This window comes from Helicoverpa armigera, chromosome 24, assembly GCF_030705265.1.
Source record: "Helicoverpa armigera isolate CAAS_96S chromosome 24, ASM3070526v1, whole genome shotgun sequence".
NCBI lineage: Eukaryota > Metazoa > Arthropoda > Insecta > Lepidoptera > Noctuidae > Helicoverpa > Helicoverpa armigera.
In genome coordinates this window covers 2002829-2029427 of record NC_087143.1, presented here as the reverse complement: position 1 = coordinate 2029427, position 26599 = coordinate 2002829, and the positions used below count along the sequence as shown (strand labels likewise).

The 26599-nt window shown below is 36.4% G+C and overlaps 1 protein-coding gene across 2 annotated transcripts in view; it reads right to left on the bottom strand.

The window, feature by feature from the left end:
• Positions 1-25954, bottom strand: part of LOC110378049 (homeobox protein orthopedia) — a 29636-nt gene extending 3682 nt beyond the window's left edge. Inside the window, exons 1-5 of one of the 2 annotated variants that reach the window (XM_064041256.1) lie at positions 25473-25954; positions 15924-16049; positions 15160-15271; positions 14656-14773; positions 160-325 (exon numbers count right to left, since the gene is read on the bottom strand). In XM_064041256.1, the coding sequence (XP_063897326.1) occupies positions 160-325; positions 14656-14773; positions 15160-15271; positions 15924-16049; positions 25473-25506 (556 nt within the window). In that variant the 5' untranslated portion in view covers positions 25507-25954. Of the gene's footprint in view, positions 1-159; positions 326-14655; positions 14774-15159; positions 15272-15923; positions 16053-25472 lie in introns of both variants that reach the window. The other variant, XM_064041255.1, reaches the window with a different exon arrangement.
• Between the last annotated feature and the right edge of the window lie 645 nt (positions 25955-26599).

Sequence of the window (26599 nt, the reverse complement as noted above, 5' to 3'; positions counted from 1 at the left end):
TATCTCTCGCTATCATTGAGCCCATTAATTTAAAAATCAAACGAGCATCTTATAACATCTCCTTAGGGTAATTGGAACTTGATACGGATGAGATATACACATAACTAGCTCCACTAACTTTGCCTCTAAAGGTTTCTAACATGCTTTAACAGAACTCACCAGCGGGCATAGACCAGGGTCTGTCAGCGAAGACGCCGGGACTGCACACGTCTCCCGCGCCGAATGGTGGTAGACCGTGAGACGGCAGCAGAGCGCCAGGGGATCGGAACACGTTGGTGCTCTTCTTGCGTTTCTTCCATTTGGCTCGACGGTTCTGGAACCATACCTGGGAACAATGGAATCTTTGATTAATTAATTTGCATTATTCTTGTGTTTGATATTTGCTTACAATTTGACATTGATATCAGTTGGTAGGTAATCGTAGTACGCATCGTACGCGCTATTTCTATGAGTAACCGCTAGAGGGACTGCATTTGCTATACAACATTTTTACGAGGATCGACAAATGCTATTGCTTTAAACTTACAGTAGAGGTACTGTTTCGTCCCGAATTTGGGGGTTAAGTGTAAAAACTTGAATACAGAATAAGTATACATTAATAACATCATACATATAAATATTATCCGTGATATAAACCTGAGTAACAAGGAAGTTTCAAAGATAAATTAGCAATTTAAAATATTTCTTCCTGTTGAAATGACAAACGTTCCTTTCAAATTCACACCTTGATAGACGTCGGCAACTGACCATCGTTCTCTCTAAGATATCTCATAAGTTACTTCACCCTTCTCCGATTATCATCGATCAAGCGAAAACCCCTAAGACCGGCCACGTGGGGATCATCCGAAATCGCGCGTCATTTGTCAAGGGATCCAGTCTTATTGATTCTGATAATACCGGGATAAGATCATGTCATTTGTCATTCTTCTGCCAACGGTTGCAGTTCTACCAAATTGGCATCGAAAATACGTCGAATAAACATTTTAAACATAAACTTAGTAGGTAGTATATTTATAATCCAGGGTATAGGCTATGCATCCTTACTACATTAACGTAGCCTTAGAAATCGTGCGTCATTCGTCAACGGATCCAGACTTATTGATTCTGATAATACCGGGATAAGATCACGTCATTTGTCATTCTTCTGACAAAGGTTTAAGGCTTGTGAATTTTTTGCAAGTTGTGAGAAAATATTGATTGAGTTAACTTTCGGATTTGTAAGGACTCCGTTAATGCATGTTTTAGGGATGGACCTACATCGTATAATTTAGTTTTTAAGTATATCTTTATGTCTAAATTGTTTATACTTATAACGTATTTTCGATACCAATTTGGTAGGATATTATGTGCTGCACGCACCTACAATTTCTCAGATGAAGGGATGAATATTTTTCGATGGATAATAGCCAATGATATGAAAATTTCAAACGGTATGGTATAAACCACTAAAAACGTCGAAGTGATCGAATTATACAGTTTCTGAAATGAAAAAAATACAGTTTATGAGTTAAGAGGAAATATCAACTACAAACTTTAGTGACTATAGTAAAATAATGATCACTAAGCAGAAACATTACCATCATAGGACTAACAGAACAACAGTAAAACGAAACAAAACTACCCTACCGCGTGAAAACCTTTATGCATTATTTAAATCTCGCTCCTCACTTTGTGATAAGCGAGAGCGATTTAGATGACAATTGAACGCGCATAAGAAAGTCGATTTTCAAAAGTAATTTTTACGACCTTACAATTTGCACTTTTTGAATACTACCCTGCGGTTCCAAACTTCAATTTTTTTCTTAGTTGAAGTGGCACACTTAATCTTTAGACAACAACACCCCAAAGCTACTGAAGAGTTATAATGTGATAAAAGAATTTGCTTAATTATTAAGTTAGTCTAATGACTCTAATGAGTCTAATGAGAAAAGATGGCTCTCTTTTATTTGGTGGTCCCGCTAAAATAAACCTTTAATAAGCATTTTTACACTCAAATAATCCATTCAAAATAAATAAGATTCCCATTATTAAGAAATGATTGCAGAATTTCAAGCCAGTAGAATAAAAAGCAACTTTCCCGCGTCCGCTTGTACCATATTGCACCCTCACTGTGTGCAAGCGAGAGGACATAGAGCGAGTGAGACAGACATTCTCATTTGGCAACTGTCACCGTCAGAACTCTATTATTTATGGTGTCAGCGGTTGCGTTGCTAGCTTCGCAAACATACAGGTTTTCCAAGCTTTTCGTTTGTATTTTTTTAACTTAGCAGTAAACAAAATGTACTTTTGTAAGGAAATGTATTAAAGTCTGAAGCGTCTTGGGTATCTACTGATATTGTTTTCAAGACTCATCCTTGCGACATTTGAAGTAAAATCTGTGTTAACATGGAAGTCTTTCCATTCACATTTCACACCAAAACGCAATCAAAATACTTATGAACGCATGCTTGAATGATTGCGTAGAATTGTACTGTTAATTGGTAGGCCATGATTTTGCGAAGAATTGTACTTTATGCCACGATGATTAATTCTTGCACAAGCATATAATGTATATTGTTAATATTAGCTAAAATGCTGAAGACATGGCCAATTTTAGTCCTGATTCCTTTATTCCTTGAAAAATAAAAGTTCTTTGTTACTTTGCACCCTCATAGGAAAAAGTGCTAATTCAAACTTTCTTGTAGTATCGTGTGCAAAAATTACATGAACTAATGGTCAGTCTCTTAATCCAAATCAAAAGAATTCATAGACCCAAAATGACAGAGCTTTAGCCAAACCCATTCATCTTGGAATACGTCTGGGGTATCAGGTTAATTCCCATGGGACGGCTGATCCCGGTCATCTAGCATATTGACAGGTAGCCCTGGCCGACGATCGGTCAGTAATCTCGCTATATTTCTCATGTTCTTACGGTCTTTAGAATTAACAAGTGTTATATTAGAGTTCCGCCATTTTATATTTCATTTTGAGTGAATTATTTATGAATGATTTTATCATCATCCTCCTGCAATCTTATTTTTGGTAGTCGCAGCATATTTTCTCCTATTATTCTAAATGCAATTCTGAATAATAAAAGGGCAAACTTATGTAAAATTTGGCCTTGAGGCAGGCTACTGAAACTGATATTGTTGATAATTTTGAGCTTCTGCTATCAGAAGTATCCCTATCTACAGAATTAGGTCATTCTTAATAGAACTAATTCAATTAACATAGAAATAATATTATGACACACATGATTATAAAGGCTTAATTAATTTTAGTCCTAACTATATTCTTCCACTGCTGTGCATCAACCGTCCCTACCTATCTACCGAATCCATTCAATATCTTGACGTAGATGTCCAGTTATCCTGACTGCGTCATCCGTCGGGAAACAGCTAGTGAGTGACACAATCTACTTTTTGGTCTAAGCTATTATTTCCTAATTCCGTCCATATTATTTGGTAGGCATAACTTCGTCGTTATAGAAATATCTTTAACATTGTAAGGTATTTCTTACTTTTTGACTGATTTATGTCCCAAACTTGTATTTATCGATTGCCCAACCAAACGGCAAATGGCGGCCACATTTCCCTCGACCCTGTACGTTGTACGTTTGTGCAATACAATGAGATTCATAAAGCGAGGCGTCTAATTGGGCATACGGTACAGTTTCTAAAACGTGAGCTGTTGCACTCGTGACTCTTCAGTTAGAGGCTCATGTTTGTGTTTCGTGGTCAGCTAGCGGGTGAGCGGAGGTATAGTAGGCTTGCTACAAGTTGTGGAAGGTAGCGGGTATGAAAATCTGCCTTATGTATGGAATATTTTTGATGTTAACCGATGATTTAGCCTTCCAAAGTTGTACTGAATTGTTTTGTAGAACTTGTTAATACATAGCTCTTAGCTTCACTTGGTCATAATAACTTTCTCAGGGTTAGCTTAATTATTTGAAAAGAGTGTTTATGGAGTCTCTTGCTGGTTTTTTTTATTGAGTAGAGACCCACTTTTTGGAGCCGTGCAATTGGCTTGACGTAACGAAAGAGCTCGCATAGGCCTATTTGAAATAAAAATGACTTTGAGTTCCAAGACTTCCTGACTTGATACCGATGGAAAAAATAATGAATTGAATCCATGACTGGGCTTTGCAAACCTAGTTGTTTTGAAGACTTTGTAGTTCTTCCCTAGTTTCAAATTAAACTAAGATTACACCAATACAAGAGAATTGGCAAAACTCTTGTTTGTTCCTGTTAAAACGAATTCGCTGTTGGCGCCAAAAATCTGTAATATGTTGACATTTTAAGTTTGTAAAGCAATGGCGGTGTTTGTCAATTCATCTGCACTTAGGTTCTAGATACACAATAGACTCTGAGAGTGTGAAAAAAATATGCAAATGTAAAAGTAGGCATCTCATTTGCATTAATATTGTCCGGAGTAAACTTTTTACTCGACTAGTAGCTTGGACTTAATGTTAAACGATGTGATTTCTGCTAAACTAAAAAAAAAATGTATTTTTGAGTAGTAATAATGTTTCACATAGGATTCAAACAAATATATATTTATATAGGTAATTCACTAGCATCCGAATTGCTAATTGCTCTTCTAACAGCCCATCATCAGTAACAGCTGACTTTATTTTGAAATCGCTATTATTCTTCCATTTCGGTTGGTCTTGGGAATAAACAAAAGAGTCAGGGACAGTGACAAAGGGAGTCTACAAAACTTGTCCATTTTCTTTTTTAATAAATAGGTCCCAACTGTCATTTGTACAATCATATTTGATCCTGACTGAGAGACTTCGTACTTCTTCTTCGTTCCTTACGAAACCAGAAATTTTGCCAACCACTTTGATAACGTAAACTCTTATCAACAACACTTCATACTTCTATAAATGCTGAGTCATTGCACCAAGGCTATAATGAGTGTACCACGAGCCATGGCGCCTATCAATTGCGCCAGCGCCGGTCGGTCTAATGAGGTGAGTACACATGGAGTCACGGTAGCGGAGATGTTGCTACCAGACGTTGTAGCTGGTAGAAGTATTTTTTTGTACTTGATGGTCTTTTAAATCCTGTAAAATAGGTACCTACTAAAATATGTAGAGGTATGTGAAAGTACAGGTTGCTGGCAAAATATGTGTGCCTCTAGTGTATTCTGTCTGGGTTTAGTTAGTAACAGCCTTTTTATCGTACCACTGCTAGGCTCAGGCCTCCTCTCACACGGAGAAGGATTAAGCGGTTATCAGCTCGCTCAATGCGAGTTGGTGATTTCAAACTATATAAGTACCTAGTCCAGGTTTCCTCGAGATGTTTTCTGTTTGGATTACATAGTCTGAAATTCCTCAGTCTCAAATGATTTTCGCTAAACGGGCATCATTATCAATCACATTAACAACAGAATTGCTTCCATAGTTTAATTATGCTTGTTATTCAACAACCTTCTGAATTAGGCCTGAACTTGGAGAAAATTGTTAACAATAAGGAAAGAGACATTCAAAAGCGTTTTGATGAGAACACAAGTTTTGATACAAATGTAATTACGATTAAAATGATGTTAAGCTTGAAAATATGTGATATTTGTCGATATTCGGCCCGTCTAACACAAACACTATAAAAACCCTTTGTATACTATTCTACAATGGCACAAAAAAAAGCACGATCCATAGAGAAGTACTACAATATATTTCAGTGGAATTGCAGCGCAATATTACCAGAAATTCTTGTTTTAATTAATAACAGTATTGTAGCTCCGTCGGTCTACGTGAGCGGTATATAGCCGGTACATAGCCGCCGCTCGATACATACGCGCCCGCGCGTACACGCCCTGTCGCCTGGTGGTGGGTGAGTGTCGATAAAAAATGTTATCGACATTGTAATAGTGAGTTTTGAGATGTGGGGACTCATGGTAATTCGTAATTGAGCGTAATTGAAAGACAATGCAGTTTAAAATTATGCCAAATATGCAAATGTCACTTCCAAAAAATTTACTACTCTTCAAAACACTAAATAATGTAATTAGACAGGGTTCGAAAATCTCTTTTGGAGTATCATATCAAGTCCGTTGTGTAGGCATTCAAAACTTTGATAGATAATTTATTTTGTAAATATGTGGCTTCAGACTTGAGACCACAATGTTCATTAGCGGCAAAATAAATACTTAAGTAGTATTCTCATATTATTTAATTAAAATATTGGAACCTGTTACAAATACCCTATTGAATTCAATCACTTTGAACACTTTTGTCGTATCAATCAAATTATCGATATACAGAAGTTGAAACGCTAATCCCGCACTACGACCCCACCCGCTTCCGTTGGCTATATACGTCTGTGTGCCTACGTGAATAATTATACAAACACCTATTTTTATACTTACTAAAACGTGTCAGCTATTTTCTAGTAAATTACAAAATTACGTTACTCAGTGGAAGGGAGACAACTTCAATTTCTGGGTAAACTGGGTTGATCGCCTCATAAAGACAAAGAAATAAGGCGAATAAAAACTTTGATCTAAGAGACATATAATAAGATAACATTTTGGTCCATTTTCGAGTAAAATCTTCAGTAAGTTCTTAAGAAAATCAAAGAAAAAGGAATTACTACAAAAATTAATTCACTTCAGTCATCCGTTTCATTAAGACAAAACAACTCTTTCGCTTTAAAACTTAAGAAATAATTACGAGTTGGACAAAGTTGCGCGTTTCCGTCATATTTATGTAAAGTTAATAAGTCGTTGGGAAATGAAAGTCGACGGCTGTAATCCGTCGGCTTCCGAGCGCGCGTAAATTGAATGAAGTCGCTCAAAGCGTTTCATTACAACGCGCCCGGCTTATATTAATGTTAGCCCTTCTCAGGCTCTTACCGTGCAAGTCGAGCAATTTTGGAACAGATAAATAAAAACGCTGTTAACAATATATTCTTAGATAATCTTAGGGATCTTTTGTCATAAGATTAGAAGAAATCTTAGACATTAGAAGACTCTTATGTGATTTTTCGTGAAGCTAATTGAACGATGTAGAAACGCTACAGATTTGGCTAAAACCTTACACACCGTTTTTTTATAAGTGATACTTAATGCACATATGGAACCGATAAATAAACATGAAATATGTTGTTATTGCTATCGTTGTTCTGGCAAACTTTATCACAGCAAAAAAGCCTGCTAGAATACCAGTTAACTAAAAATTACTGCACACTAAGACATAATATGGATACGATGATAAATACAAAGGATGATAAAATATTTAAATACAAGAACACAACAAAAGACTTAAATAAAACTGCAGTCGCCCGAACCAAACAAAGCCAGCTGCGGAGTACCAGGGAGTCATAACAGGGAGGATCCCTCGGGAGACTTAATTTAGTTCGCGTGTGCCTGTCAAAACGCGGAACTGGTACACAGCTACACTAATGGTCTGCAGTGTACCTACTTTCTTTGGCTCTAAAGGATGTCTGTGTAGTACAGATGAAATTAAAATTTGAGAATGCTTTTGTACCGGAATATTATCTTTATATCTTGATGCATATCGGATCTCGTTAGGATAAAAGGAGAAAATTGTTGGTCATGTGATGTGGAGACTGAGGAGACATAAGAAAGCTTACAGTTTGATTTTAATCAGCTTTAAAACTTGAAGAATTGCTTAAAGAAAAGGAACTAATGATTAAGTATAGTCAACTCTAGATCACTGTAGAGTCGCATAATAAAGATGAATAGAAGATTAGACATGAATCACTATAGATGAATAGCTCTAAACCTATTGAACACAATACTGCAATCCAATAAGAGAATGTTAAAAAATATCGAATGAATTTACACATAACATTATTAACAGCCAACAAGACTACAACAAAAGACCACTCGAAACAACACATAAATAATTTCCACAAATAAAATGTGGACACAAAACTTAATATTAGCACTGCATAACCAGAAACACGTATTTAATTGAGCGCGTAATCCGTATTAATAATAGAGCAGCTGGCAACCCCTGGTGTGATACTGCAGATTTAAAAGTCAATATCCTGGGCCGGGATTATGCCAGGGTACGGACAAAGGGGGACGTGTAATTAGGTAGCCCATAGTGCGAGAATAATCAGACTTGTTTTACGAATTATTGGGACGATCGTCATTTGTTTGGAAAGTATGGAGAAGTTGAATTAAAGGTGTAGAAATGGTGGTGATGAAAGTCATGGCAAAAAAAAATGAGTCTGACTTTTATGAGCAAGGTATTTGAAATAACATATCAATGGAGTGAAGATTTGGTACAAAAATGCTTGTTTTCTTCCAAATAAAAGAAGAATAGGCCTCAATATATTGGAAGGTTATTATTTATCATCATTTGTTTCTGAGTTTCGACAATTATTTACAGACAGTCCCTTCCCAAACCATTACTAGCCGAAGAAACAAATGATCGCTCATTTCTTATTACTTCTGAACTCACCTGGGACTGAATGAACACTGACCCTTACAAACCCCGGTGTTGCCACCAAAATTAACTCGCCCGTTGATCCTCAATACAATTTTATTGCAAATGGCCCCAAATAATGCTAAATCACAGCCAAATCCCCATAATATGGGGTACGCTCGATTTCGGGGTCTATTTTTTGGCTAGCAACATTATCTTTTATTGTGATAAGTGTTTATGTGGTGCAATTTTTGGTTTTGTTAGTGCGTTATGAAAAATGTGTTGGTGTAAAAAATACTGGTCTGTTTGCGATAATTTACATCTCAAATATGCACTGCAAAAAAGTACTCTACTCTTTAAACCATAGAGTCTTTTATATAAAGAATCGTTTAACAACATTATATTCGAACACCAAACAATAAAATGTAAATTAGTGATTAACTTAATCCATTCACAAGTTATCGATGTATCGATAACTGCACCACCTGTCGATCGATACGTGTTCCAGGTGTTAATATATTTATTATGATTACATTGTGGTTTACAAACGACCCTTCGTTTATTTGTGATTCATTGCATTCTATATTAGAAAGCTATTACGGTATTACTAAAGCTGTTTATTTTTATCATCTTTAGGAAACTCTGAGGTCTAACTACCAAGTCATTTTGCCACCTTTTTTGTGCGAAATAAATTGTTTTAGAAAAAATGATTCTATGATCAAAATAACACGTCGTGGTGGGCTAAGCGCCGGGACTTGGACCCTAAGTTATTGGGTTAATAAATCTTAATATACCGCGGCGCGGTCGGCATGCTAATGCCTCCTAATGTTGCAGGGGCGGCCACACTTGCTCAATATAATTATATTTTTGTAAGGGGTGAAAATGTGCATATAACCAGATCATTATGGGATGTAGAGAAGATACTTACTTATTGTATTTTCTGTTTTTTTTTTTTTTTTAAATATCGCGAAGCGAAGGTAGGTAAGTATAAATAAAAAGTGTGTATCTGTATGTAAGAAGGATGTATCTTTTTCTAGATTCTAATATAAGAAAATATTCGTAATAAACAATGGCTTTTGAACATTTCGAACATTTTGTCGAACTAAACATTTATTTTAAGGACGATAAGTCTATCCGTCATATATAGGTATGTATGTCTTTTATATGTCTTTCCGTCGAGGGTTAAAAATAGGTTATTGCAAAAATTAATTAAATGTTGTTAAAAGGCATTCATTACATCTAAATATTTAACAATAAAGACTGATTGTCCCGACTGTCGAATGCATCCATTTTACAATTAACGAAAATCACATCGAAAAACTAAAAAGTTTTTACACAAAAAGGTACGGAATAATTGATGATAGAAAAAGATTTCCCATGTAACGTACCCGGCGACCATTTAACTGTCTAATCGTCGAGAATATCGAATGAGGGGAACGCGTGCCATTTATTTTTATCGATGTCGGTACCCGGTATAGTGTCACAACACTAGGGTCATGCATCTTTTTAATAATGAAGGGATTTTGTAAACATGCGACACAGACGGGGTAGAGTATTTTTTATTTATTTTTATTTGATTCGCTAGAGGAGTGATGCGCGTTGTAAAATTTTAATGGTTTTACAGATTTCGTTTAGGTACCTATAAGTAGTTGTTTTCCAGGTATAGTAATTGGAAAAACATAAGTATTTGCAATATGTCAAAAATTATGTTCGCTTAATACACCTACTAGAATTTCTTCCTGTTATTTGTAACAATATACTGCAAACTTTTTCAGTAGTAAATTGTTATGAATTAATTAAATTCTTATGTTATTTTTGGTGGATAGAATAACTAGCTAAAGTCTTAAGGCTCAATGTATTGAATAATGAAAAAGTGCGAATAAGCAGGAATTCTTTGAACAATGAAAAATCAAACAAAAGCAATCGCATCACTGGCCGACGGCAGATCAAACGAGTAGGGTGACCAAGATATTCAGTTGTCAGAGATCTTCACCGATGTTTTTCTAAAAGTGCAATAATTTTGATCAAGTACACTCAAGACAATATTCATTTATGGCAATAAAAATTTAGAAAACTAACCCTACGCGATTTATACTTATTTGGCTAGATTTCAGACATTATAAATACCTTACTATCTAGATTATTTTTTTACATGAATATTTAAAAATGTGCACCTATGTGAAATCAATCCTAGAGCAACAACTGAATTTCACATACCCTAATTTGTCTTCCATAAAAACTTTAATTTTGAAATAATAACACAGAAAGTAACTCAAAGGTTTCCAAAATTAGATAAACCAACAAGTTTCCCAAACGCAAGTGTAGGTATATGGAGTTCCTACCGTTACGTATTTCTGTGTAATATTTTTATGGTAGTGCTAAAATGTTCGGCTGTAGAGTATCCGAGCACTCTTTGTTCTGATATCGTAATGTTAATAGTGTAAGAACTGTATCGTGCTGTTCAGAAAGGTCAGACGTAATTTCTTAAAGGAATTGACGTGTTTGTCTTTAGACGTTTTCGTAGGTTTCCTATCTTTACTAAAATAATATTTAACTAGCTTCTACCAGCGGTCTTTTCCCGCATCCCGTGTTAACGCTGAAAGAATTTTTCAAATCAGTCTAGTAGTTCCTGAGATTAGGAATTAGAAAATTGAATATTTGTTTAAAGGTACCGAAATTACTGAAACAATTTGAAATATTATTTATTTTTTACCCATGTAATATTTTTATGGTAGTGCTAAAATGTTCGGCTGTAGAGTTTCCGAGCACTCTTTTTCACCGTTGGAAAGCTACACTATCACCGAGTACCATAGGCTATATTGTATCTGGATAGATACGGCAAGAAGTTCCCTAGGGATACGAATGAAACCGAGGAACAACAGCTAGATACATTTATAATATCAGAAAGCTTAACAACAAGTCTAAATGTAATATTTTCTAGGCACATACCCTTGGACTGAAGCTCGTATTTTCCCATACATATACCTACATTATAGCAGTTCTGTTTGTTGAGTCGGCTGCATATTTAAATAATACGGTGCGGACCGAAGTCGGGCAAATAGTCGGAACTCAACCGCTGTTTGCAATTGACCGGCACTGTAAATAGTCCGAGAGTAGTGTATGCCCCTACAGAATACGGCCTTCTTTTCTCAGTACGGCATATACTACCTATAAATGGTGCTGTGTTTCAGCTTTGTTATGCATTCAAAATAACGGGGGCCTTAATTACTTGTATTGATTGTAAAATAGCTTTTTTTAAATCATCAAGTGACTGCTCCCGCTGTGGGTTAGGCAGCGGTGAGGAACTGTCCGACTCTTACTGACTAAAACCCATATCTAAAGTTATGGGTTTGCCATTGTCTTGAGCTGTGTCAAAGTGTGTTCAAATCAATGTGGCACGAGTTGCGCTATAAGTATTCAGTAGTGAATCAACATGCCGTAGCAATGATGATGACGATATAGTCAATGCTGAACCTACACCAATTTCAAAGATGTTGATCAGAAACTTTCAAGTACAAGACACATTTCCTGAGTAAAGTTAAATCATAACATAAAGTGGAAAGTCATCGCAAATAAAAACATATTATTCGTGAACCTAAAGTATGCTGGCCAAAGACGTCTGCAAATTAGCCAACTCCACCCACAATTTCACTTGCGCCAATCGTTAGAAACATTGTTAGTTATTTAAACCATTGGTAAGTATTTAAGATGAGTACAAGAGTAAGTAGGTATATTGACCTAATTAATTATATTTCACAACCCCAAAGAGATTCAATAGGTACCGATGACGATGACATGACAATTGACAACGACCGAATTCTATTCTCTGTGATTCTCCTGCTATCACGGTAAGACGAAAACGGAAAGACACCTTAAAGCAATAATTACTCTAAAAGCTTGAAGCTTAGACAAAGGAATGGGAAACAATAGAAGTCGAAGCCAGCACAGTAGCCGGTTGTCTGGCCGGCGGCCACACCGCGACCGACGGACGAACAAACACATTTGTGTTCGTTTTGTGTGTTTCTCCGGGACCACTTCACGCCACACTGCGACATTCTTCGTACGCGTTTTATTATGTATTTATTGTGCGTAGCAAAGCATCGACTTTTTCGACGCTACTTTTTAAAATTTTAAAATCTCAGAGGTGTAAAGGTTAGTGCTGTTTGTTTTGTGCGTCGACCATATTCATACATCACGACTTTTTTGACGAAATTCGTTTGCTTGGGCCGAATGTGTGGTTTAGGTGGGTTCCGATTGCCGTCCAATGTCGTGTTACGAAACATATTAAACTTAGACAAACTGGTGTTGTAAAATTGCTGTCGAAAATATTCTTAGATTTAATATCTTGTGATTGAGTTACAGATCTCAAATGTAGAGTCATTTACTTCGAACTTTTATTAAAACTATATACTATAAGTACCTACTCACTGCACACATTTGAACCGAAAGTTGATATAAACAGCCATATAATAAATATTCCTTTCCTACCAGACAGATTAATATAAAAAAACTAAAAACAAAACGCCTGTACTTACAAACATATTACATCTCAAACAGTTTAAAACTTGAATGAAACAACGACGTCATAAACTATGGACAGTCATCAATATTTATGAGAAGACCCAATCAATGGAGGCAACTCATTCAGTAGCAACCAACACATAGTCGATAACAGTAACAATGAATAACGTAACACTAATCTTAGTTACTGTGACGATAAACAGCCAATTTTCACGGATTACAACTGGCTACTTGGTGAAGAACACACAGATGCATAAATTGACCAACATGTTGGAGAATTCAGGTTTGAAGAGGACAAGCGTGTAATGATTTAAATTTCCTATGTAAAATATAAAGATGTAATCAAAATTGGATCAGTTGCTAGCAAAACATACTGTCTTATACTGTTAGATAACTGAAGTAGAATTGCAGAAAGACCTTTATTTGAATGAAAAGATTGACTGATGTACACTCGTTAAAGCTGCGTTCAAACCAAACTGACTATCAGCCGCCAAATGTGAGCGAACGTTACGCAGTTTATTGTATTTCCATACATATTCACGTTTTCGTTCACATCTAATCCACCTTAAGTTATGTGTAATATGCATAGACGCTGACATTCGGACGCAGCCTAAAACTGCTACAAACTTCAACCAAAACTTGGGATCTCCAACCCAACGGACCGTGTGTCTCGGGTGTTAACGAAATACAAATATTAGTCAACACACGACACAAATTAAGACTAATGTCTAATGTAAAGCATAGTTTAACTTGAAACTAAGTGCTTGAACAAAGTGACAGTGGCTGATTACTGATAGTTAGTCTTTGATATTAGTCTTTACAGAAGTTTATGCGAAATTTTCAATTAAAACATTCACACTATTATCAAGTCTGTCGTCCGTTATCATAGCACTTGTTTATCTTCAACTAAAATGTTTGCAAAAACCTGTTCGATAAGTAAAGTTACACAGTATAAAAATATGAGATATCGAAAACTGAATAAAAATGTTAATCCTATAACAAAAAAGAACCAGTTGCATTATTACCCCGTCATATATTCAGAGTCTATAAAACACGGCTACCGAAGGATATCGCGGCAATAAAAAGAAAAAAGTCAAGACACAGAGTTTAACAACTATAAAACTTTAATACATAGACTTATTCGACTATGAAGTTTTGACAAAAGCATTTGATAGCCTCGACCACCCATTTGCATGTCTTTTAAAACAGCATAACTTGAAATTTAATTTTTATTTCGTGCTCCGCGAAGGTTGAATCAGGTAGAAGATGCCGTGAAATGTATCAGTATAGTGCAACTTTTGAACTGGACGTGCGAAGAGGGAGTCTCGCAAGGTGAACGCTTGGGACCGATTCTTTTTATATTTGTGTGTTTTCAGCGGATGTTGGTAAAGGTATTTTTATCTTAAATTTATTTGTTGACAGTTATTTCAATATAATAAACCGTTTAGTAATAAAACTGGATATAAATAAAACGGTTATATTTCAAAGTAATAAATATGTACAGTTAAAATTGTAAGTCTTCAACTTCAAAACTAAAATCTGCTAACGAACGGTATATTCTTAAACTAGAAGTATACAGATAATTGCGTATATTAATTAATCACGACGTTTCGGATCCTTTACAGCGTACGTACATGGTCACGGGCAGACTGAATCTGCCGCAACAAAATCCGTAAAAGTAGTTTTATTTAAATGTCTAACATTCAGTTATGTCAAAAATCAATAATAAAACTTAAGCTAGTTTTGTGACTGACCTGAACTCTGCTCTCAGTGAGGCCGATCCTCATAGCGATCTCCTCTCGCATGAAGATGTCGGGGTAGTGTGTCTTAGAGAAACATCTCTCTAACTCGTTCAGTTGCGCCGGCGTGAACCTTAATCAAAACAAGCAAGTTATAATTTATTGATCTTCAAATAGAAGAACAGAAGGGATGCTGTAGTAAATAAAATGTTTATCATTGAAATTCCATGCACTTTAAAAAGTTTCAATTTTAAATATTCATCCTCCTGGTTGTTTTATTAGAGGTATTTTTGACGTTCGATTACGATATACTGATAACTATACTAAATTAAACTAGAATAATCATTCGATTGATACACTTTCTGATGGTATGATCCTATTTACATGGTCGTGTCGGATTTCCGTCGGATTTTGTGCGCGATTATCTCTCGTTTAGCAGCACCGATTGTCATACGGTTTCATAATCAATTAGTATAGTATATTATATGTCAGACTTAGAAATAGGTTTTAAGTACTAACCTCGTCCGATGCCTCTTCTGCTTGGCAGGCTTGTCGCTGTCTGATGCTGATGACGACATGCTGACCGGCACTGTGGCCATGTGACCCCCACTGTGCTGCTGGTGGATGCCACCTGGATGGGAGCACATCAGGCTGTACATCAAACGTTTTCAATTGAAGAGTATGACAACAAATATTTATAAAATAAGTGTGACTGGTTAATCGCCTAAAAATTCAATTAAACGGGGAAAGTATCTGGTGAATATTTCTGATTCATTTACTATCTTTGTTTTATTGCAATTATTGAAAACATATCATTGAAAGAAAAATACATAAATCAGAATTCTTTTCAATAAAAAAAAAACAGTTTGCTGAAATAGTGACGTTTCAGTGCAGAAAAAGATTAATTGCTTGATTAAGAGACAAAAGTGAATAAAGGGTGAAATAGGAATTGCAATTCGGACCATATAACCGACGTTAGCAAGCTTATTTTACCAACAAAAAAGACACTTGCGGGTAATGATTATGTGTAGTAAAGAAGGTTACCCGTGCATCGGAGAGCACGTTAATATCGGTCCTGTGCCTGATCTCTCTCCGGTCGAGTCGGATTGCCGTCCCATCGGTCTATGAGAGTGAAGGAATAGGAAGTGCACCTGCGTCTGCGCAAATGCTTGTGCACTGGCTGATCTCGTTATATGTGAACAGCCGCCGTGGCCGAAATCGGCCGTGGACGCCATTATGTGTAGTAAATGACGATGATGAAGATGAAGAAAGAAATATTGTACCTTGTAAATGTTCGGTGCGTATATTGTGCGCGATGTGCAGCCGCGGCCCGAGCGCATGGTGCGACCGGTCCAGACTAGGCTTGATCTCGTGCGGCTTGCTGTCCTCTGGGCACGACTCTTTGTGACCTGCTGAAGAAATAGGTCATGTTCACTATCATCCTCATCATTCTCCGAGCCTTTTCCCAACTACATATGTTGGGACTGGCTTCCAGTTAAACTGGATTACTGGTTAAACCGGTTTACTAATAGATATTTATTTATTTATTAACCCCCGACGCAAAAACGGAGGGGTGTTATAAGTTTGACGTGTCTGTGTGTGTGTGTGTGTGTGTGTGTGTGTGTGTGTATGTGGCATCGTAGCTCCCAAACGGATAATCCGATTGTAATGCGGTTTTTTTTGTTTAAAAGGTATGTCAGTCGGGAGTGTTCTTAGCTATGTTTGGTGGAAATCGGTTCAGGTCTTCAAGGTCATCAGCTCGTTTGCTAGATGTGATAGGAATGTTACACGGTCAGTTTACTTGCAAGTATATGTGGGATCTGAAATTTGAAACACTAATGTCTTTTGGAACCACTGAGCTGGTCTTCTGTTAGGGCACGAAGGTAGAAGACGTAACCCTGAACTGCCTTTTAGTAAACCCATTGAGTTTGGGCTCGTTGAATTTGTCTTGACGAGTTCTCTTCATGTTTCTGATTGACGAGAACCTGATGCTGGAAATGGGATGTGGCGGATGAAACCCTGGAATACCGGAATGAAACGGATAAACCGATTTATATTTTTGCTGAAAATCTAGAATGTCCAAAGGTTAATCTTTATTGTTTCTCAATCTGTGCAATTCTCCCAGAGCCAGTTTGTCATGAGGATTGTTAAACAGCTTCTTTTGGCCGAGATCGCATATAGCGACCCCATCTTAAGATAAAATAAATTAAATGAAAGAAGGAAAAATTAAGGAGCTCCTTTAAAAAGCATGAAATAAAATTAAATTATAAATTTTAAAAAACCCCCGACCCAAAAAAAGTATGCAATAATTATGACAAAAGGTTAAAAACGCTAAACCCTATAAAAAGCAAAAAATAACTTTAAACACTACGTAAACTAAATTTTGACGTGTCGGGGGGCCGCTTTTTACCTTCATAAATACTTAAATCAAATGATACCTACCTAATTACAAAATCGTTTAAAAAAAAAACACGTATCTGAAGTACTTAATGAATTAGAGCGGTCCCCCGACACGACAAAATCAGATATAAGCTGTGTTTACTATCATCCTCATCATTCTCCGAGCCTTTTCCCAACTACATATGTTGGGACTGGCTTCCAGTTAAACTGGATTACTGGTTAAACCGGTTTACTAATAGATATTTATTTATTTATTTAAATACTCCTTGCACATACCGTACAATGGCGGATTTAACGCCTTAGGCGTTCTCTACCAGTCTACAGATATTCAAACCACCATCGGGTGTAGACAGATATTCAAACTGAAATACAACTCGTCTAAAGGAAAATGCTTTATGACACTCGTAAAGATTTGCGCTTTCCGCCTCTCTTGATTTAAAACTGTTAGAATATCCTATCCTAGTGATAAATATGACCGGATTTAGTTACATTGATTTTCGCAATAGGTAAATAGAAGTACATATTCATGAGAAAAATTCAGTTGGTGTATAAGGTTTGCCTCACCCCGTTGCTTGGCCTGGCAACGGGGCGAGGAAGGGTCTAGTTTAATTACAAAAGTAAAGTCTCGACATTGTAAGCTTAATCGATAGCAGTAGCAATCGGAAAGTCCAGACACGCAACGTGGGATAAAACTGTACTGTAATTAGTGGCAAAATATCACCAATGGCAGAACTTGTATAGCCTAGCTAGACCTATTACCTACATAGCGTCACTAACGAAAAGCCCAATCAGCCAGCCACGATACGTATGAATGATTCTGAGCCACTTAAGCAGAGGGATTGTTCGTGCATGAGACAAAAATGCTCCATCACAACATGAACGATATAACACGTCTTACAAACTGCATCTCAAAATCCTCGCAACGATACAAAAATAGAACTACGTCGTTTAATAAATCCAATTTAGACGAAGAACAAAGTGCTAATGCGTGAAATTGCCGAAGTTCGGTCGTCGGCTCTTCGGAACGACTCGGCGATACTCGGCATTTTCTATTTGCCGAGAAATTGCGAATTTTCAAGCATTAAACTCGCGTCTCAAGTTGTAATGGGATAATGAAATGGTATCGTTTATAGCTGCAGATTGCAAGGTTTTGCTCGCTCGGCTTTGGGAATACTTTCGTGGGTCTGTGTGTATCTTGCAGTCGGCTGTCATGGTGATCCAAATTATAAGGTTTACAATAACATCATTATTTTGCAATAAGTCAATTTTTCGAATTTTTTTAAATATCTGCTTACTCCTACCAAAACATTGCAGGCTAACCTAATACGATGCCTTAATTAATTGATTGATCTTAAAAAAGGTATAAATTAACCTATTAACTAAAAATGGTACATCGAAGCGTCTGTGATTTAATTTTTCGAAACTCCGATCCTTGTGTGGCCACTAAATCTCAGCTCGATTGCAACCTAGTATTTTAAGTTTTACCTAAGTATAATATTTTAATTTTCAAAATTTAGCATCATTACGGCCACAGAGCATCAAGGTCAGATGATTGTGCAAGCATTTCTTTTTGCGGTTGTTACTGCCGCAAGCATTTATTTTTATCAATAGGTAAATAAATGCCTGTAAGTACGACATTTTCTTCGCATTTGTCACGGGTCGACCAAGAGTCGACCACAGGTGAAGCAGCGTAAGTCATTCGAAGTCTTTTCCTATTTTTTATCTAACCAGGCTTCGTCATGTTTTGCAGCAACTTTTCATTCAAAATATAGCAGTGAATGCAAAATACGGTGTTATATATTTTGATTAAAAACATTCGTTTGCTATCATCATCTTTAGGTAACTGAATCCTTACTTAAGAAATCGCTCCGTTGATGAGTCAACACTAGAATGTGTCATTAGCCGAATGGTGAGTAATAACGTCATCAAAACTGTCAATAGTTTGCTTGGGAAATCTAAAAGTTTACATACCTATAGTTACTTAGAATTACGAATTACAAAACTTAGACCTAAGAAATAAGCAGGTATACCTATGGGCCGCGGGATTGTGCGAAAGAATTACCGTGGCCCTGGTATATGACAACTTCAAAAAGCGATGGAATTAAACTACGATTAGACAAAAATATGATGAGTTGTTAAATAAAATGTGAACACATAACTGTCTCATGTGTAAAACCAGAGAGCAACTAGTACCTATAGACAAAATGTAGAGTAAAAATAGATTATGTTAATCTTACGACAAGGCTGAATTTAAACTATTCCAACAAGAAGTAACATGGTGGTCATTGGGCTGCAACTCATCGTCTGCCGAGCCTTTTGCCAACTATGTTGGGGTCGGCTTCTAGTCTAACCGGATGCAGCTGAGTACCAGTGTTTTACAATTAACAATTACAATTAAGGAACGAATTAACACAAAAATACGTACGTCCATGTAAACCGACACGTTTTTGAAATACTCATGTTTTTTACCAGCTCTTACCGACCGATGAATATTCTGTCGTCTCATATTATCCATTTCCACTTAAATGGAGATCACAAGTAAATTATGGTAATGACTCAGTGTTGGATAAATTAAGAGTGAGATACCGAACAACCTTTATTCCTAACATTACATAAAAACATGGAGTAAAGAAAATGTAAAAGATGAAAAATCATAAAAACTAATTAATTAATTGGAAAGTAATCAGTACCGCACAGCAACTAGCGATCAACGCTTGATGGAAATCTGCGTCTTTCTTTTTAAAATCGTCAGCGCATTAACGAAGGTTTTCTTTAAATATTTTTGTAATGCTCTATTTTCATTCAATTTTCCATGGTTTGTCATAAGTTTTTTTCACAATCTTGCTATCTTTATTTAAAGTTTTAATTCATTAAACGTCTATTTGTAGATCCGGATTTATTTTTAAAACAAAATTGTAGTGATATACCTACATTACAGAGCAGGTACGTGTCGTTTTTCCTTATTGCTTTTTAAAAAACTTTAAATTCCGTGACATAAATAACGCTGGGCTACATGGCAAAGCTGAAGTATCTTTCAACTTGCCGGCAAATTCACTGTCATTTATGTATTATTTCTTAGTTTAGCCATTTCTATATTTTGCGAAATATATTTTATTCACATGGATACACTATAAACATTTACAAAAAATATTTTAAACTATATTAATTAAGTACTTACTTAGTCAAAACCTAAATCTAAAAAGCGCCAAATCCTCCCCATCGCTGACTGAGAGCGAGCCCTTGAGGCTGGCGGCCAGTATTGCCGCGTTGGCTCGCAATGCTTATCCTTGGACGAAGGTTATAGCCAGCCTTATGGTAACAAAAAGCGTCAACCAGCTACCTAAACCTACAGGTCTTTAGAGTGTTTTCGGACCTCATGGACTCGTGGATTATTAGAATTTATGGTAACACGTTTATTATTTGTGCCGAAACATACAGAACGCTTCCTTGCAGAGGTGACTGCTTTTACAAACTCGATTATCATATGCTGTTGTGTATTCTTTTTAACAAACTTTTATACGAACGTCTAAATAGGTAACTTGAACTTGGTGGAATCTTGCGGACCAGAATATTAGGGAGATATTTCTCTAGATAGGAAAGGTAATATTATCGACCAGTATTCGAAAGGGTCACAGTAATTGACAGACATTTCCACGCTTCTGACATTGACATTGGTACGACATTAGGATCAGCAGGAAAGGTACCTATCATTAATACATTAGCCACTTAATTTCAAGGATCGATAGGTAGGCACTGACAATATTCAAATGATTTGGCCGTGGCAAAGTTGATTGGTCTTTTTCACTGTTAGAATGAATTTAATTGCCATTTGTTTCCCTGAAAACCTATTTTTTTATGGCAAATTCTCTGTTGTAGATTTTCGACTCTGATTCAAAATTCGACCGAAAAGCTGTAAGGATTGGATTCCGAGATACGCCTAGGTGGAGTTAAATTACTTTTTCTGAAGAGGACAGAATTTTTTTTACTCATTTCTAATTTAAGCTCTTTTCATTATTTCTCTTCCTCTTTGAAAACCATATCTGGACTCTTTAATTTGACATAAGGCTTGACCTTCACGGTTTTCCAATTGGAAGCAAAAAGAATTTACACATTTTTTAACACTGTAAATTCCTTTCGCAGTTACAGACTTCTCTTATCTGCCGTACCATTCTTTTCTCAAAACGATTCGGCTAATACGAAGCGTGCCAACATACATATATGCCAGATTGTTTACAGCCAGCAAGAGCCATAAGGAGCATCAATACTCTCATTATGTCACTACAATATACATGATGCGTTTTTTTAAATTCTGAGATTATTTCAATGAAATTCCGTCACTTTGTTAGTACCTGTTCACTTTGAATCGAATACTTTAAATAAGAAAATAATATTAGCAATAAATAAAAACAAAAATGAAGTTTAGTATCTGTTAACCTATAGTGCAAGTCAAACATTGAATACATTTCTGTATTGAAAAGAGTGTCTTTCGAGTTTCTTCTCCATAAGACCCATTCTTTGGAACCATGCACCTAGCTATTCACGTTTTGCAAGAACCTGTAATAGTTCTGCCTACAATTCTACACTAATATTACAAAGAGGAAAGATTTCAAAGACATGAATAGACTCCGAAAGTACTTAAGTCCAAAAATGTACTCTTTCTTTAGGAACGGCTAATATTTCAAACCATCTAATACAAATTGGTGATTTATATTCGAACACATTGAGTCAGCACATTCACCAAGTTCTAGTGGAAAATATTTTGTATTGAAATAATTTTTAGCCTAGTAATTTCAGCCACTTCTGAAATTATTTGAATTTCATCTACTTCTGAAATAATTTCGCTTCTAGTAGTAGCTTCCATTAGTTCCAGACGGGCAACTGAAAGTTTTTCGACCTTTATGTAAGTATGTTAATGGATTCTAGAGCAACTAATTAAACCATCTTTCCAGGTACCTACGTAACATTATGAAAATTTGTAGCTGTATGTAGTTCTGATGACAAGACAATAATATTGTATAGTCGAATGGATCTGATAATGGAGACGGAAGATATGAACTGGAACTTCATGACGGAGTATCGCATCATAGCTATGTCTGGACGTATTAGGAAAGTCTTGCAAAAGTTGCAATGAACTTTTACCATTTTTATGTGCATTTATAAAAGCATGTATTTTTTCGTGATTTTTTTTTTACCTATTAATTTATTAGTAATCCTATATCTAATATTCGTCGATATTTAACTAACTATTAACAAGAATATGTCTGACTGTTGAAACTTGTATCCCCATGACACAAGCTGTAGCCTAGTTTGAGGGTCAATGCCAAAATTTATAGTAACTCTTTTGACGAATAAATAACTTTGATTTAATTATTTGAACCTTATTTCGGAGCTTTCCAATCAACTGATATAATAAAACACTCTTCTTCTTAGATCAGAATTTAAATTACATCCACCCCTCGGGGGCAAAAGTCAGGGCGGTCCGGAGTTAGCGCCTCAGTCCCGGGATCACGGGATTACGAGCGGCTCATAAACACGACTTAATGGAATTGAATCCCGTAAAACAGAACGGTTCGACGCTAGTCCCGGATATTGTGGAAACCGTTTTATTGTACGCTCACTTTTGTAAGAAGTCGAAGCAGTTTTGATATTTGATTTTGTTTTGGTGGTACCTACGCGTTTTGGTTGGAGTAATTTATCAAACATTGTGTTTCAAAATCAAAACGCTCATAATTTTTATTGGGATAATGAACTTTCCATGAACATTCGCAATGCGTTCTGTTTCATTACTCCATTGAAATGCTTTAGAAATTGGTCCTCGACAATGGTATGTTCTCATGTTCATTTTAGTTGATGCATGTTGCATATCAAAGTGATAGGTTTTTATTTCTTATAGACCTATTACAGGTTCTTATGAAACGTCAATAGCGTGAAGGGGTCTTACAGAAAAGAGCAGGCAAGAAACTCCTCAGACACTTTTTAAAATAATACAATTACTCGTATCATACCAATTTATATCAAGCTCTTTCCATACAATTATGTTGTCCAAAATAGTACCTATACGAACATTATCATTACATCGGAATAGCTTCGTTTAAGTGAGATTCCTTCGTCTCTAGGACATAATACAGCTTCTCAAAGTGTCTTCTATCGCCAATCAATTTTAGCCATAGTATGGTAAGGTGTCATAATATGTTGTTCTAATAGTGGACTCGCAAAGTGACTACGAAAATAGCCACATGGCTGAAAATTGAACTACCTACAAACCGTTTCCATAGTTTAGCTGTGGGATCTTTAAGAGTTCTTTCTATTTTTTAACACGCTTAGCTTCGGTTGAAACTAACTAGGTAGGTATGTATGCAAGAAAATCTTGGAATCTTAATTTGGAACACTTCCCGGTCTTCGATTATTATGAAATTTTGCACACGCTCTGAGTTCTGATGACAATATATGACTAGCCTGTTTTTCAGATTTTAAAACCATTTTTTTAACGTTTAAGTTTAATTCTCAATTTGATAGGTTTAATAAAAACTTCTAAGCTGACTTGGCAAAACGTTTCATTGGCTGGCTTCTTGCATCAATAGGTAATATTTATTATCACTCTGTTGAACCAGGTGCCTAAAAAGAGTGTGCTGTCTTAATGTGTTGGTTAAGGCTCTTGTCTACAATGCTTTTAAGTGAAATTACTGTCGAAATGGTAAACATCTTTATTACAGCCTTTTCTTGTTTATGGAATCAATTGATAATAGTTCCAAATAATATAACTAAGCATTGTCCCGTGTACCAAGCAGTGTAATTGTTTAATAGGCTAGCAACTAATCTCAAACTATTAATTTATACTTAGCCCTAATTCATTTAAAAAGGAATTAAAGGCATTTTTGTTAGAAAAATGTTTCTACCCTGTATCAGATTTCTTATAATTATAACTGTGTCAGGGAATTAATTTGTATCATCATTTTAACTATTAGTTGTAATTTGTATGTTCTACACAATGTAATGTTGTTTTGAATGAAATGAAATAGATGTAAAGGTAGTTGTTCCCTAATCATTTTTCTTTTTTAGCGTGGGACCAAAATGGTCTTCACCATGGTAAGTTACAGGGATACAATCATCAAATAAATATTTGTGATTGCAATCTAGGTGTCTGAGCATTAATTTTTATTTATTTTTGTGCAATATAGGTCTTCTTTGATTAAACACGAGCCGTCGGGTGTCATTTCTTCGATAGCTTGAATTGTTGTAATTTCGAGCTCAGTGTTATTTTATCTGGTTTTCGTTTGAGTAAGAACTTGGCTGTTTTAATTGACTGGATAAGCAACTGTTTTTGGGCTCCAATAATGTTATATCTCCTTTGACTCATCAATACTCATCATTATCATCATCGTCCTGCACTTACCTACCCCATTTTTTTATTTTGTTAGCTTTTGCGATTTACAGTTGCAAAAATGTAGGCTTAAAGTGAATGCTTCAAATAGAAGCTTCAAATATGAACGTCTTTTTTATGGTTTAACTAAGGTAACATTCCATATGAGGCGTTCAAAAGCTATTTTTGATGTCCTTTCTTAACTCCAAAAGTTCTTACAATTGAAATGTATTAAACCTACTGTCATATTTTGCATTAAACAGTTTATCGGGTGAAGTTTGGTAACTGGATGCAACTGAGTACATGGGTCAACTACCAATCTAACCTGCTCTATACATTTGCCAAAACATTAGATTACTCCATGGTACGACTGGATTTTAGATTTCCTGGTTGCTCACTAAGTATCTACCAGTATTTTTCTGTAAATAATTTACTACGACCCGTATATTCTATCAATGCCAGTACGAATGCGGTATTTGTAACATTAGTCTCAACCACCAAAGCAAAACTTATTGGGGTTACACCAACGAATTAGTTATCAAGATTTTAGGGAAACATATTAGTTACTTACTCCCGCTATGCAGTTTCTGTCTTATTCTGTTTGTGTGTAACCTAGGTATGTTATGTCTTCCCTCAAATACTTGTTTATTTTACTGAGTTGAGTACCTAAGTACATTTAGTTTCAAGCACGCTTCGACATGAGAATTTTTTGATGCTAGGTCCATCAACTTTAATGTGAACAATCTGCTCATTCATTTGAAAGTTTTTTTTATTTTTTTGGCTTGTATCTACTTATACTTAATTTTTAGTTGGATCAGAATGAATTTGGTAGAGCTGGCAATTAAAGTGGAGAATTTGGGTAGGTAAGTCAAAATTTTCCTATTTTCTGTAACTAAGTAAGTAAATAGGTATATGTGCTGCCTACGTAAAGTCAACTAATGATTCTTGAAGAACCTTATGGGTCACTTTTCAGGTACCTATTGTGTCATATTTTTAAATGAGCTTTGTGACTGCTTGGTGAGCATCTTGGAAATTGTAAAGCATACCACTGAAGCAGAAAATATAAACTTACCTCCCAAAGCTGTCGCGGTGAGGTTATTGAGCATGGCCTCTAGGGGCCAACCCTGGCCGCCCCCTATGTCGACATCGTGCCCAACACCCCCGCGCAAACCAATGGCTGCCTCTGGCGCCCTGGCCGGCTAACCCTGGCTCCTCGGTGATCCAGCGACCATCGCCCCAAGCCACACCACTAGTCCACTTTCCTCAGACACTCCAAAATCCAAACGTCACTCACGCAACCCGACAAAAAGGACGAAATTCCAGCGAAAACCCGCCTTAATACAAAATAATTAGCGCTATATTAAACCCAATTAGTTTTAATTACGACTCCGTTCAAACTTATTTACACACTTAATTTTTGTTATAAAATTAATATAACCCGTTTAGTATCAATTTGTATAAATTTGCAGTTTGATTGGTTCGCCCTTAAAATGATCGTTTAATGTGGAAACCGACCGTCGACTGGTACAAAAACAGATAGTGCTCACATTGTTGCCGACCCTGCTCCGAGAAGCTCGACGCGAAGACAGATACCCGTCCCTGTCTAGCGGCCGGGCGACGTCTGTGCGTCTCGCTCGCGCACCACGCGTGCATCAGTAATGGATGCTTACATTTTGTTTACGTTCGATTTGAACAAACGAATAATCTATTATTTCATTCGTGCACGTATTATTGATACGGACCTTTCCCATTCATACAATATTCATGTACCGACATAACTACTTTTGTCTCGTTCTCACTGGTAGTTTCCCTACGAGATGATCGTAGCTCTGTCTCTATCGGTCGCAGGTTTTGGATATCGAACGCATTCCTCGCCAGTGCCGGGCGACCAATGAGCGCGCAGAGGAATCACTTTGGAAGCGTCTAGGGCTGGCACCCACGTCGCGATATTGAAATATTATTGCTATAGCGAGCGCAGGGCGTTCCGTTCTTTTGTAATGGAAAAAACAAATACAGGCAGTGTGCTCGTGATATAAGTCGCTATAGTTGTGTTGTCCGAGGTAAATAAGAGTACTCGAATGAGATCCGTTGGAAATATTTCAGCTGGGTTGCGTTCGGAAACGTCGCAGTCTGAGTGCGATTTCTTGTAAAAGCGCCTTTAATTTTCGGACGTTGTTGAATAAGGAATGCGGGGGAATG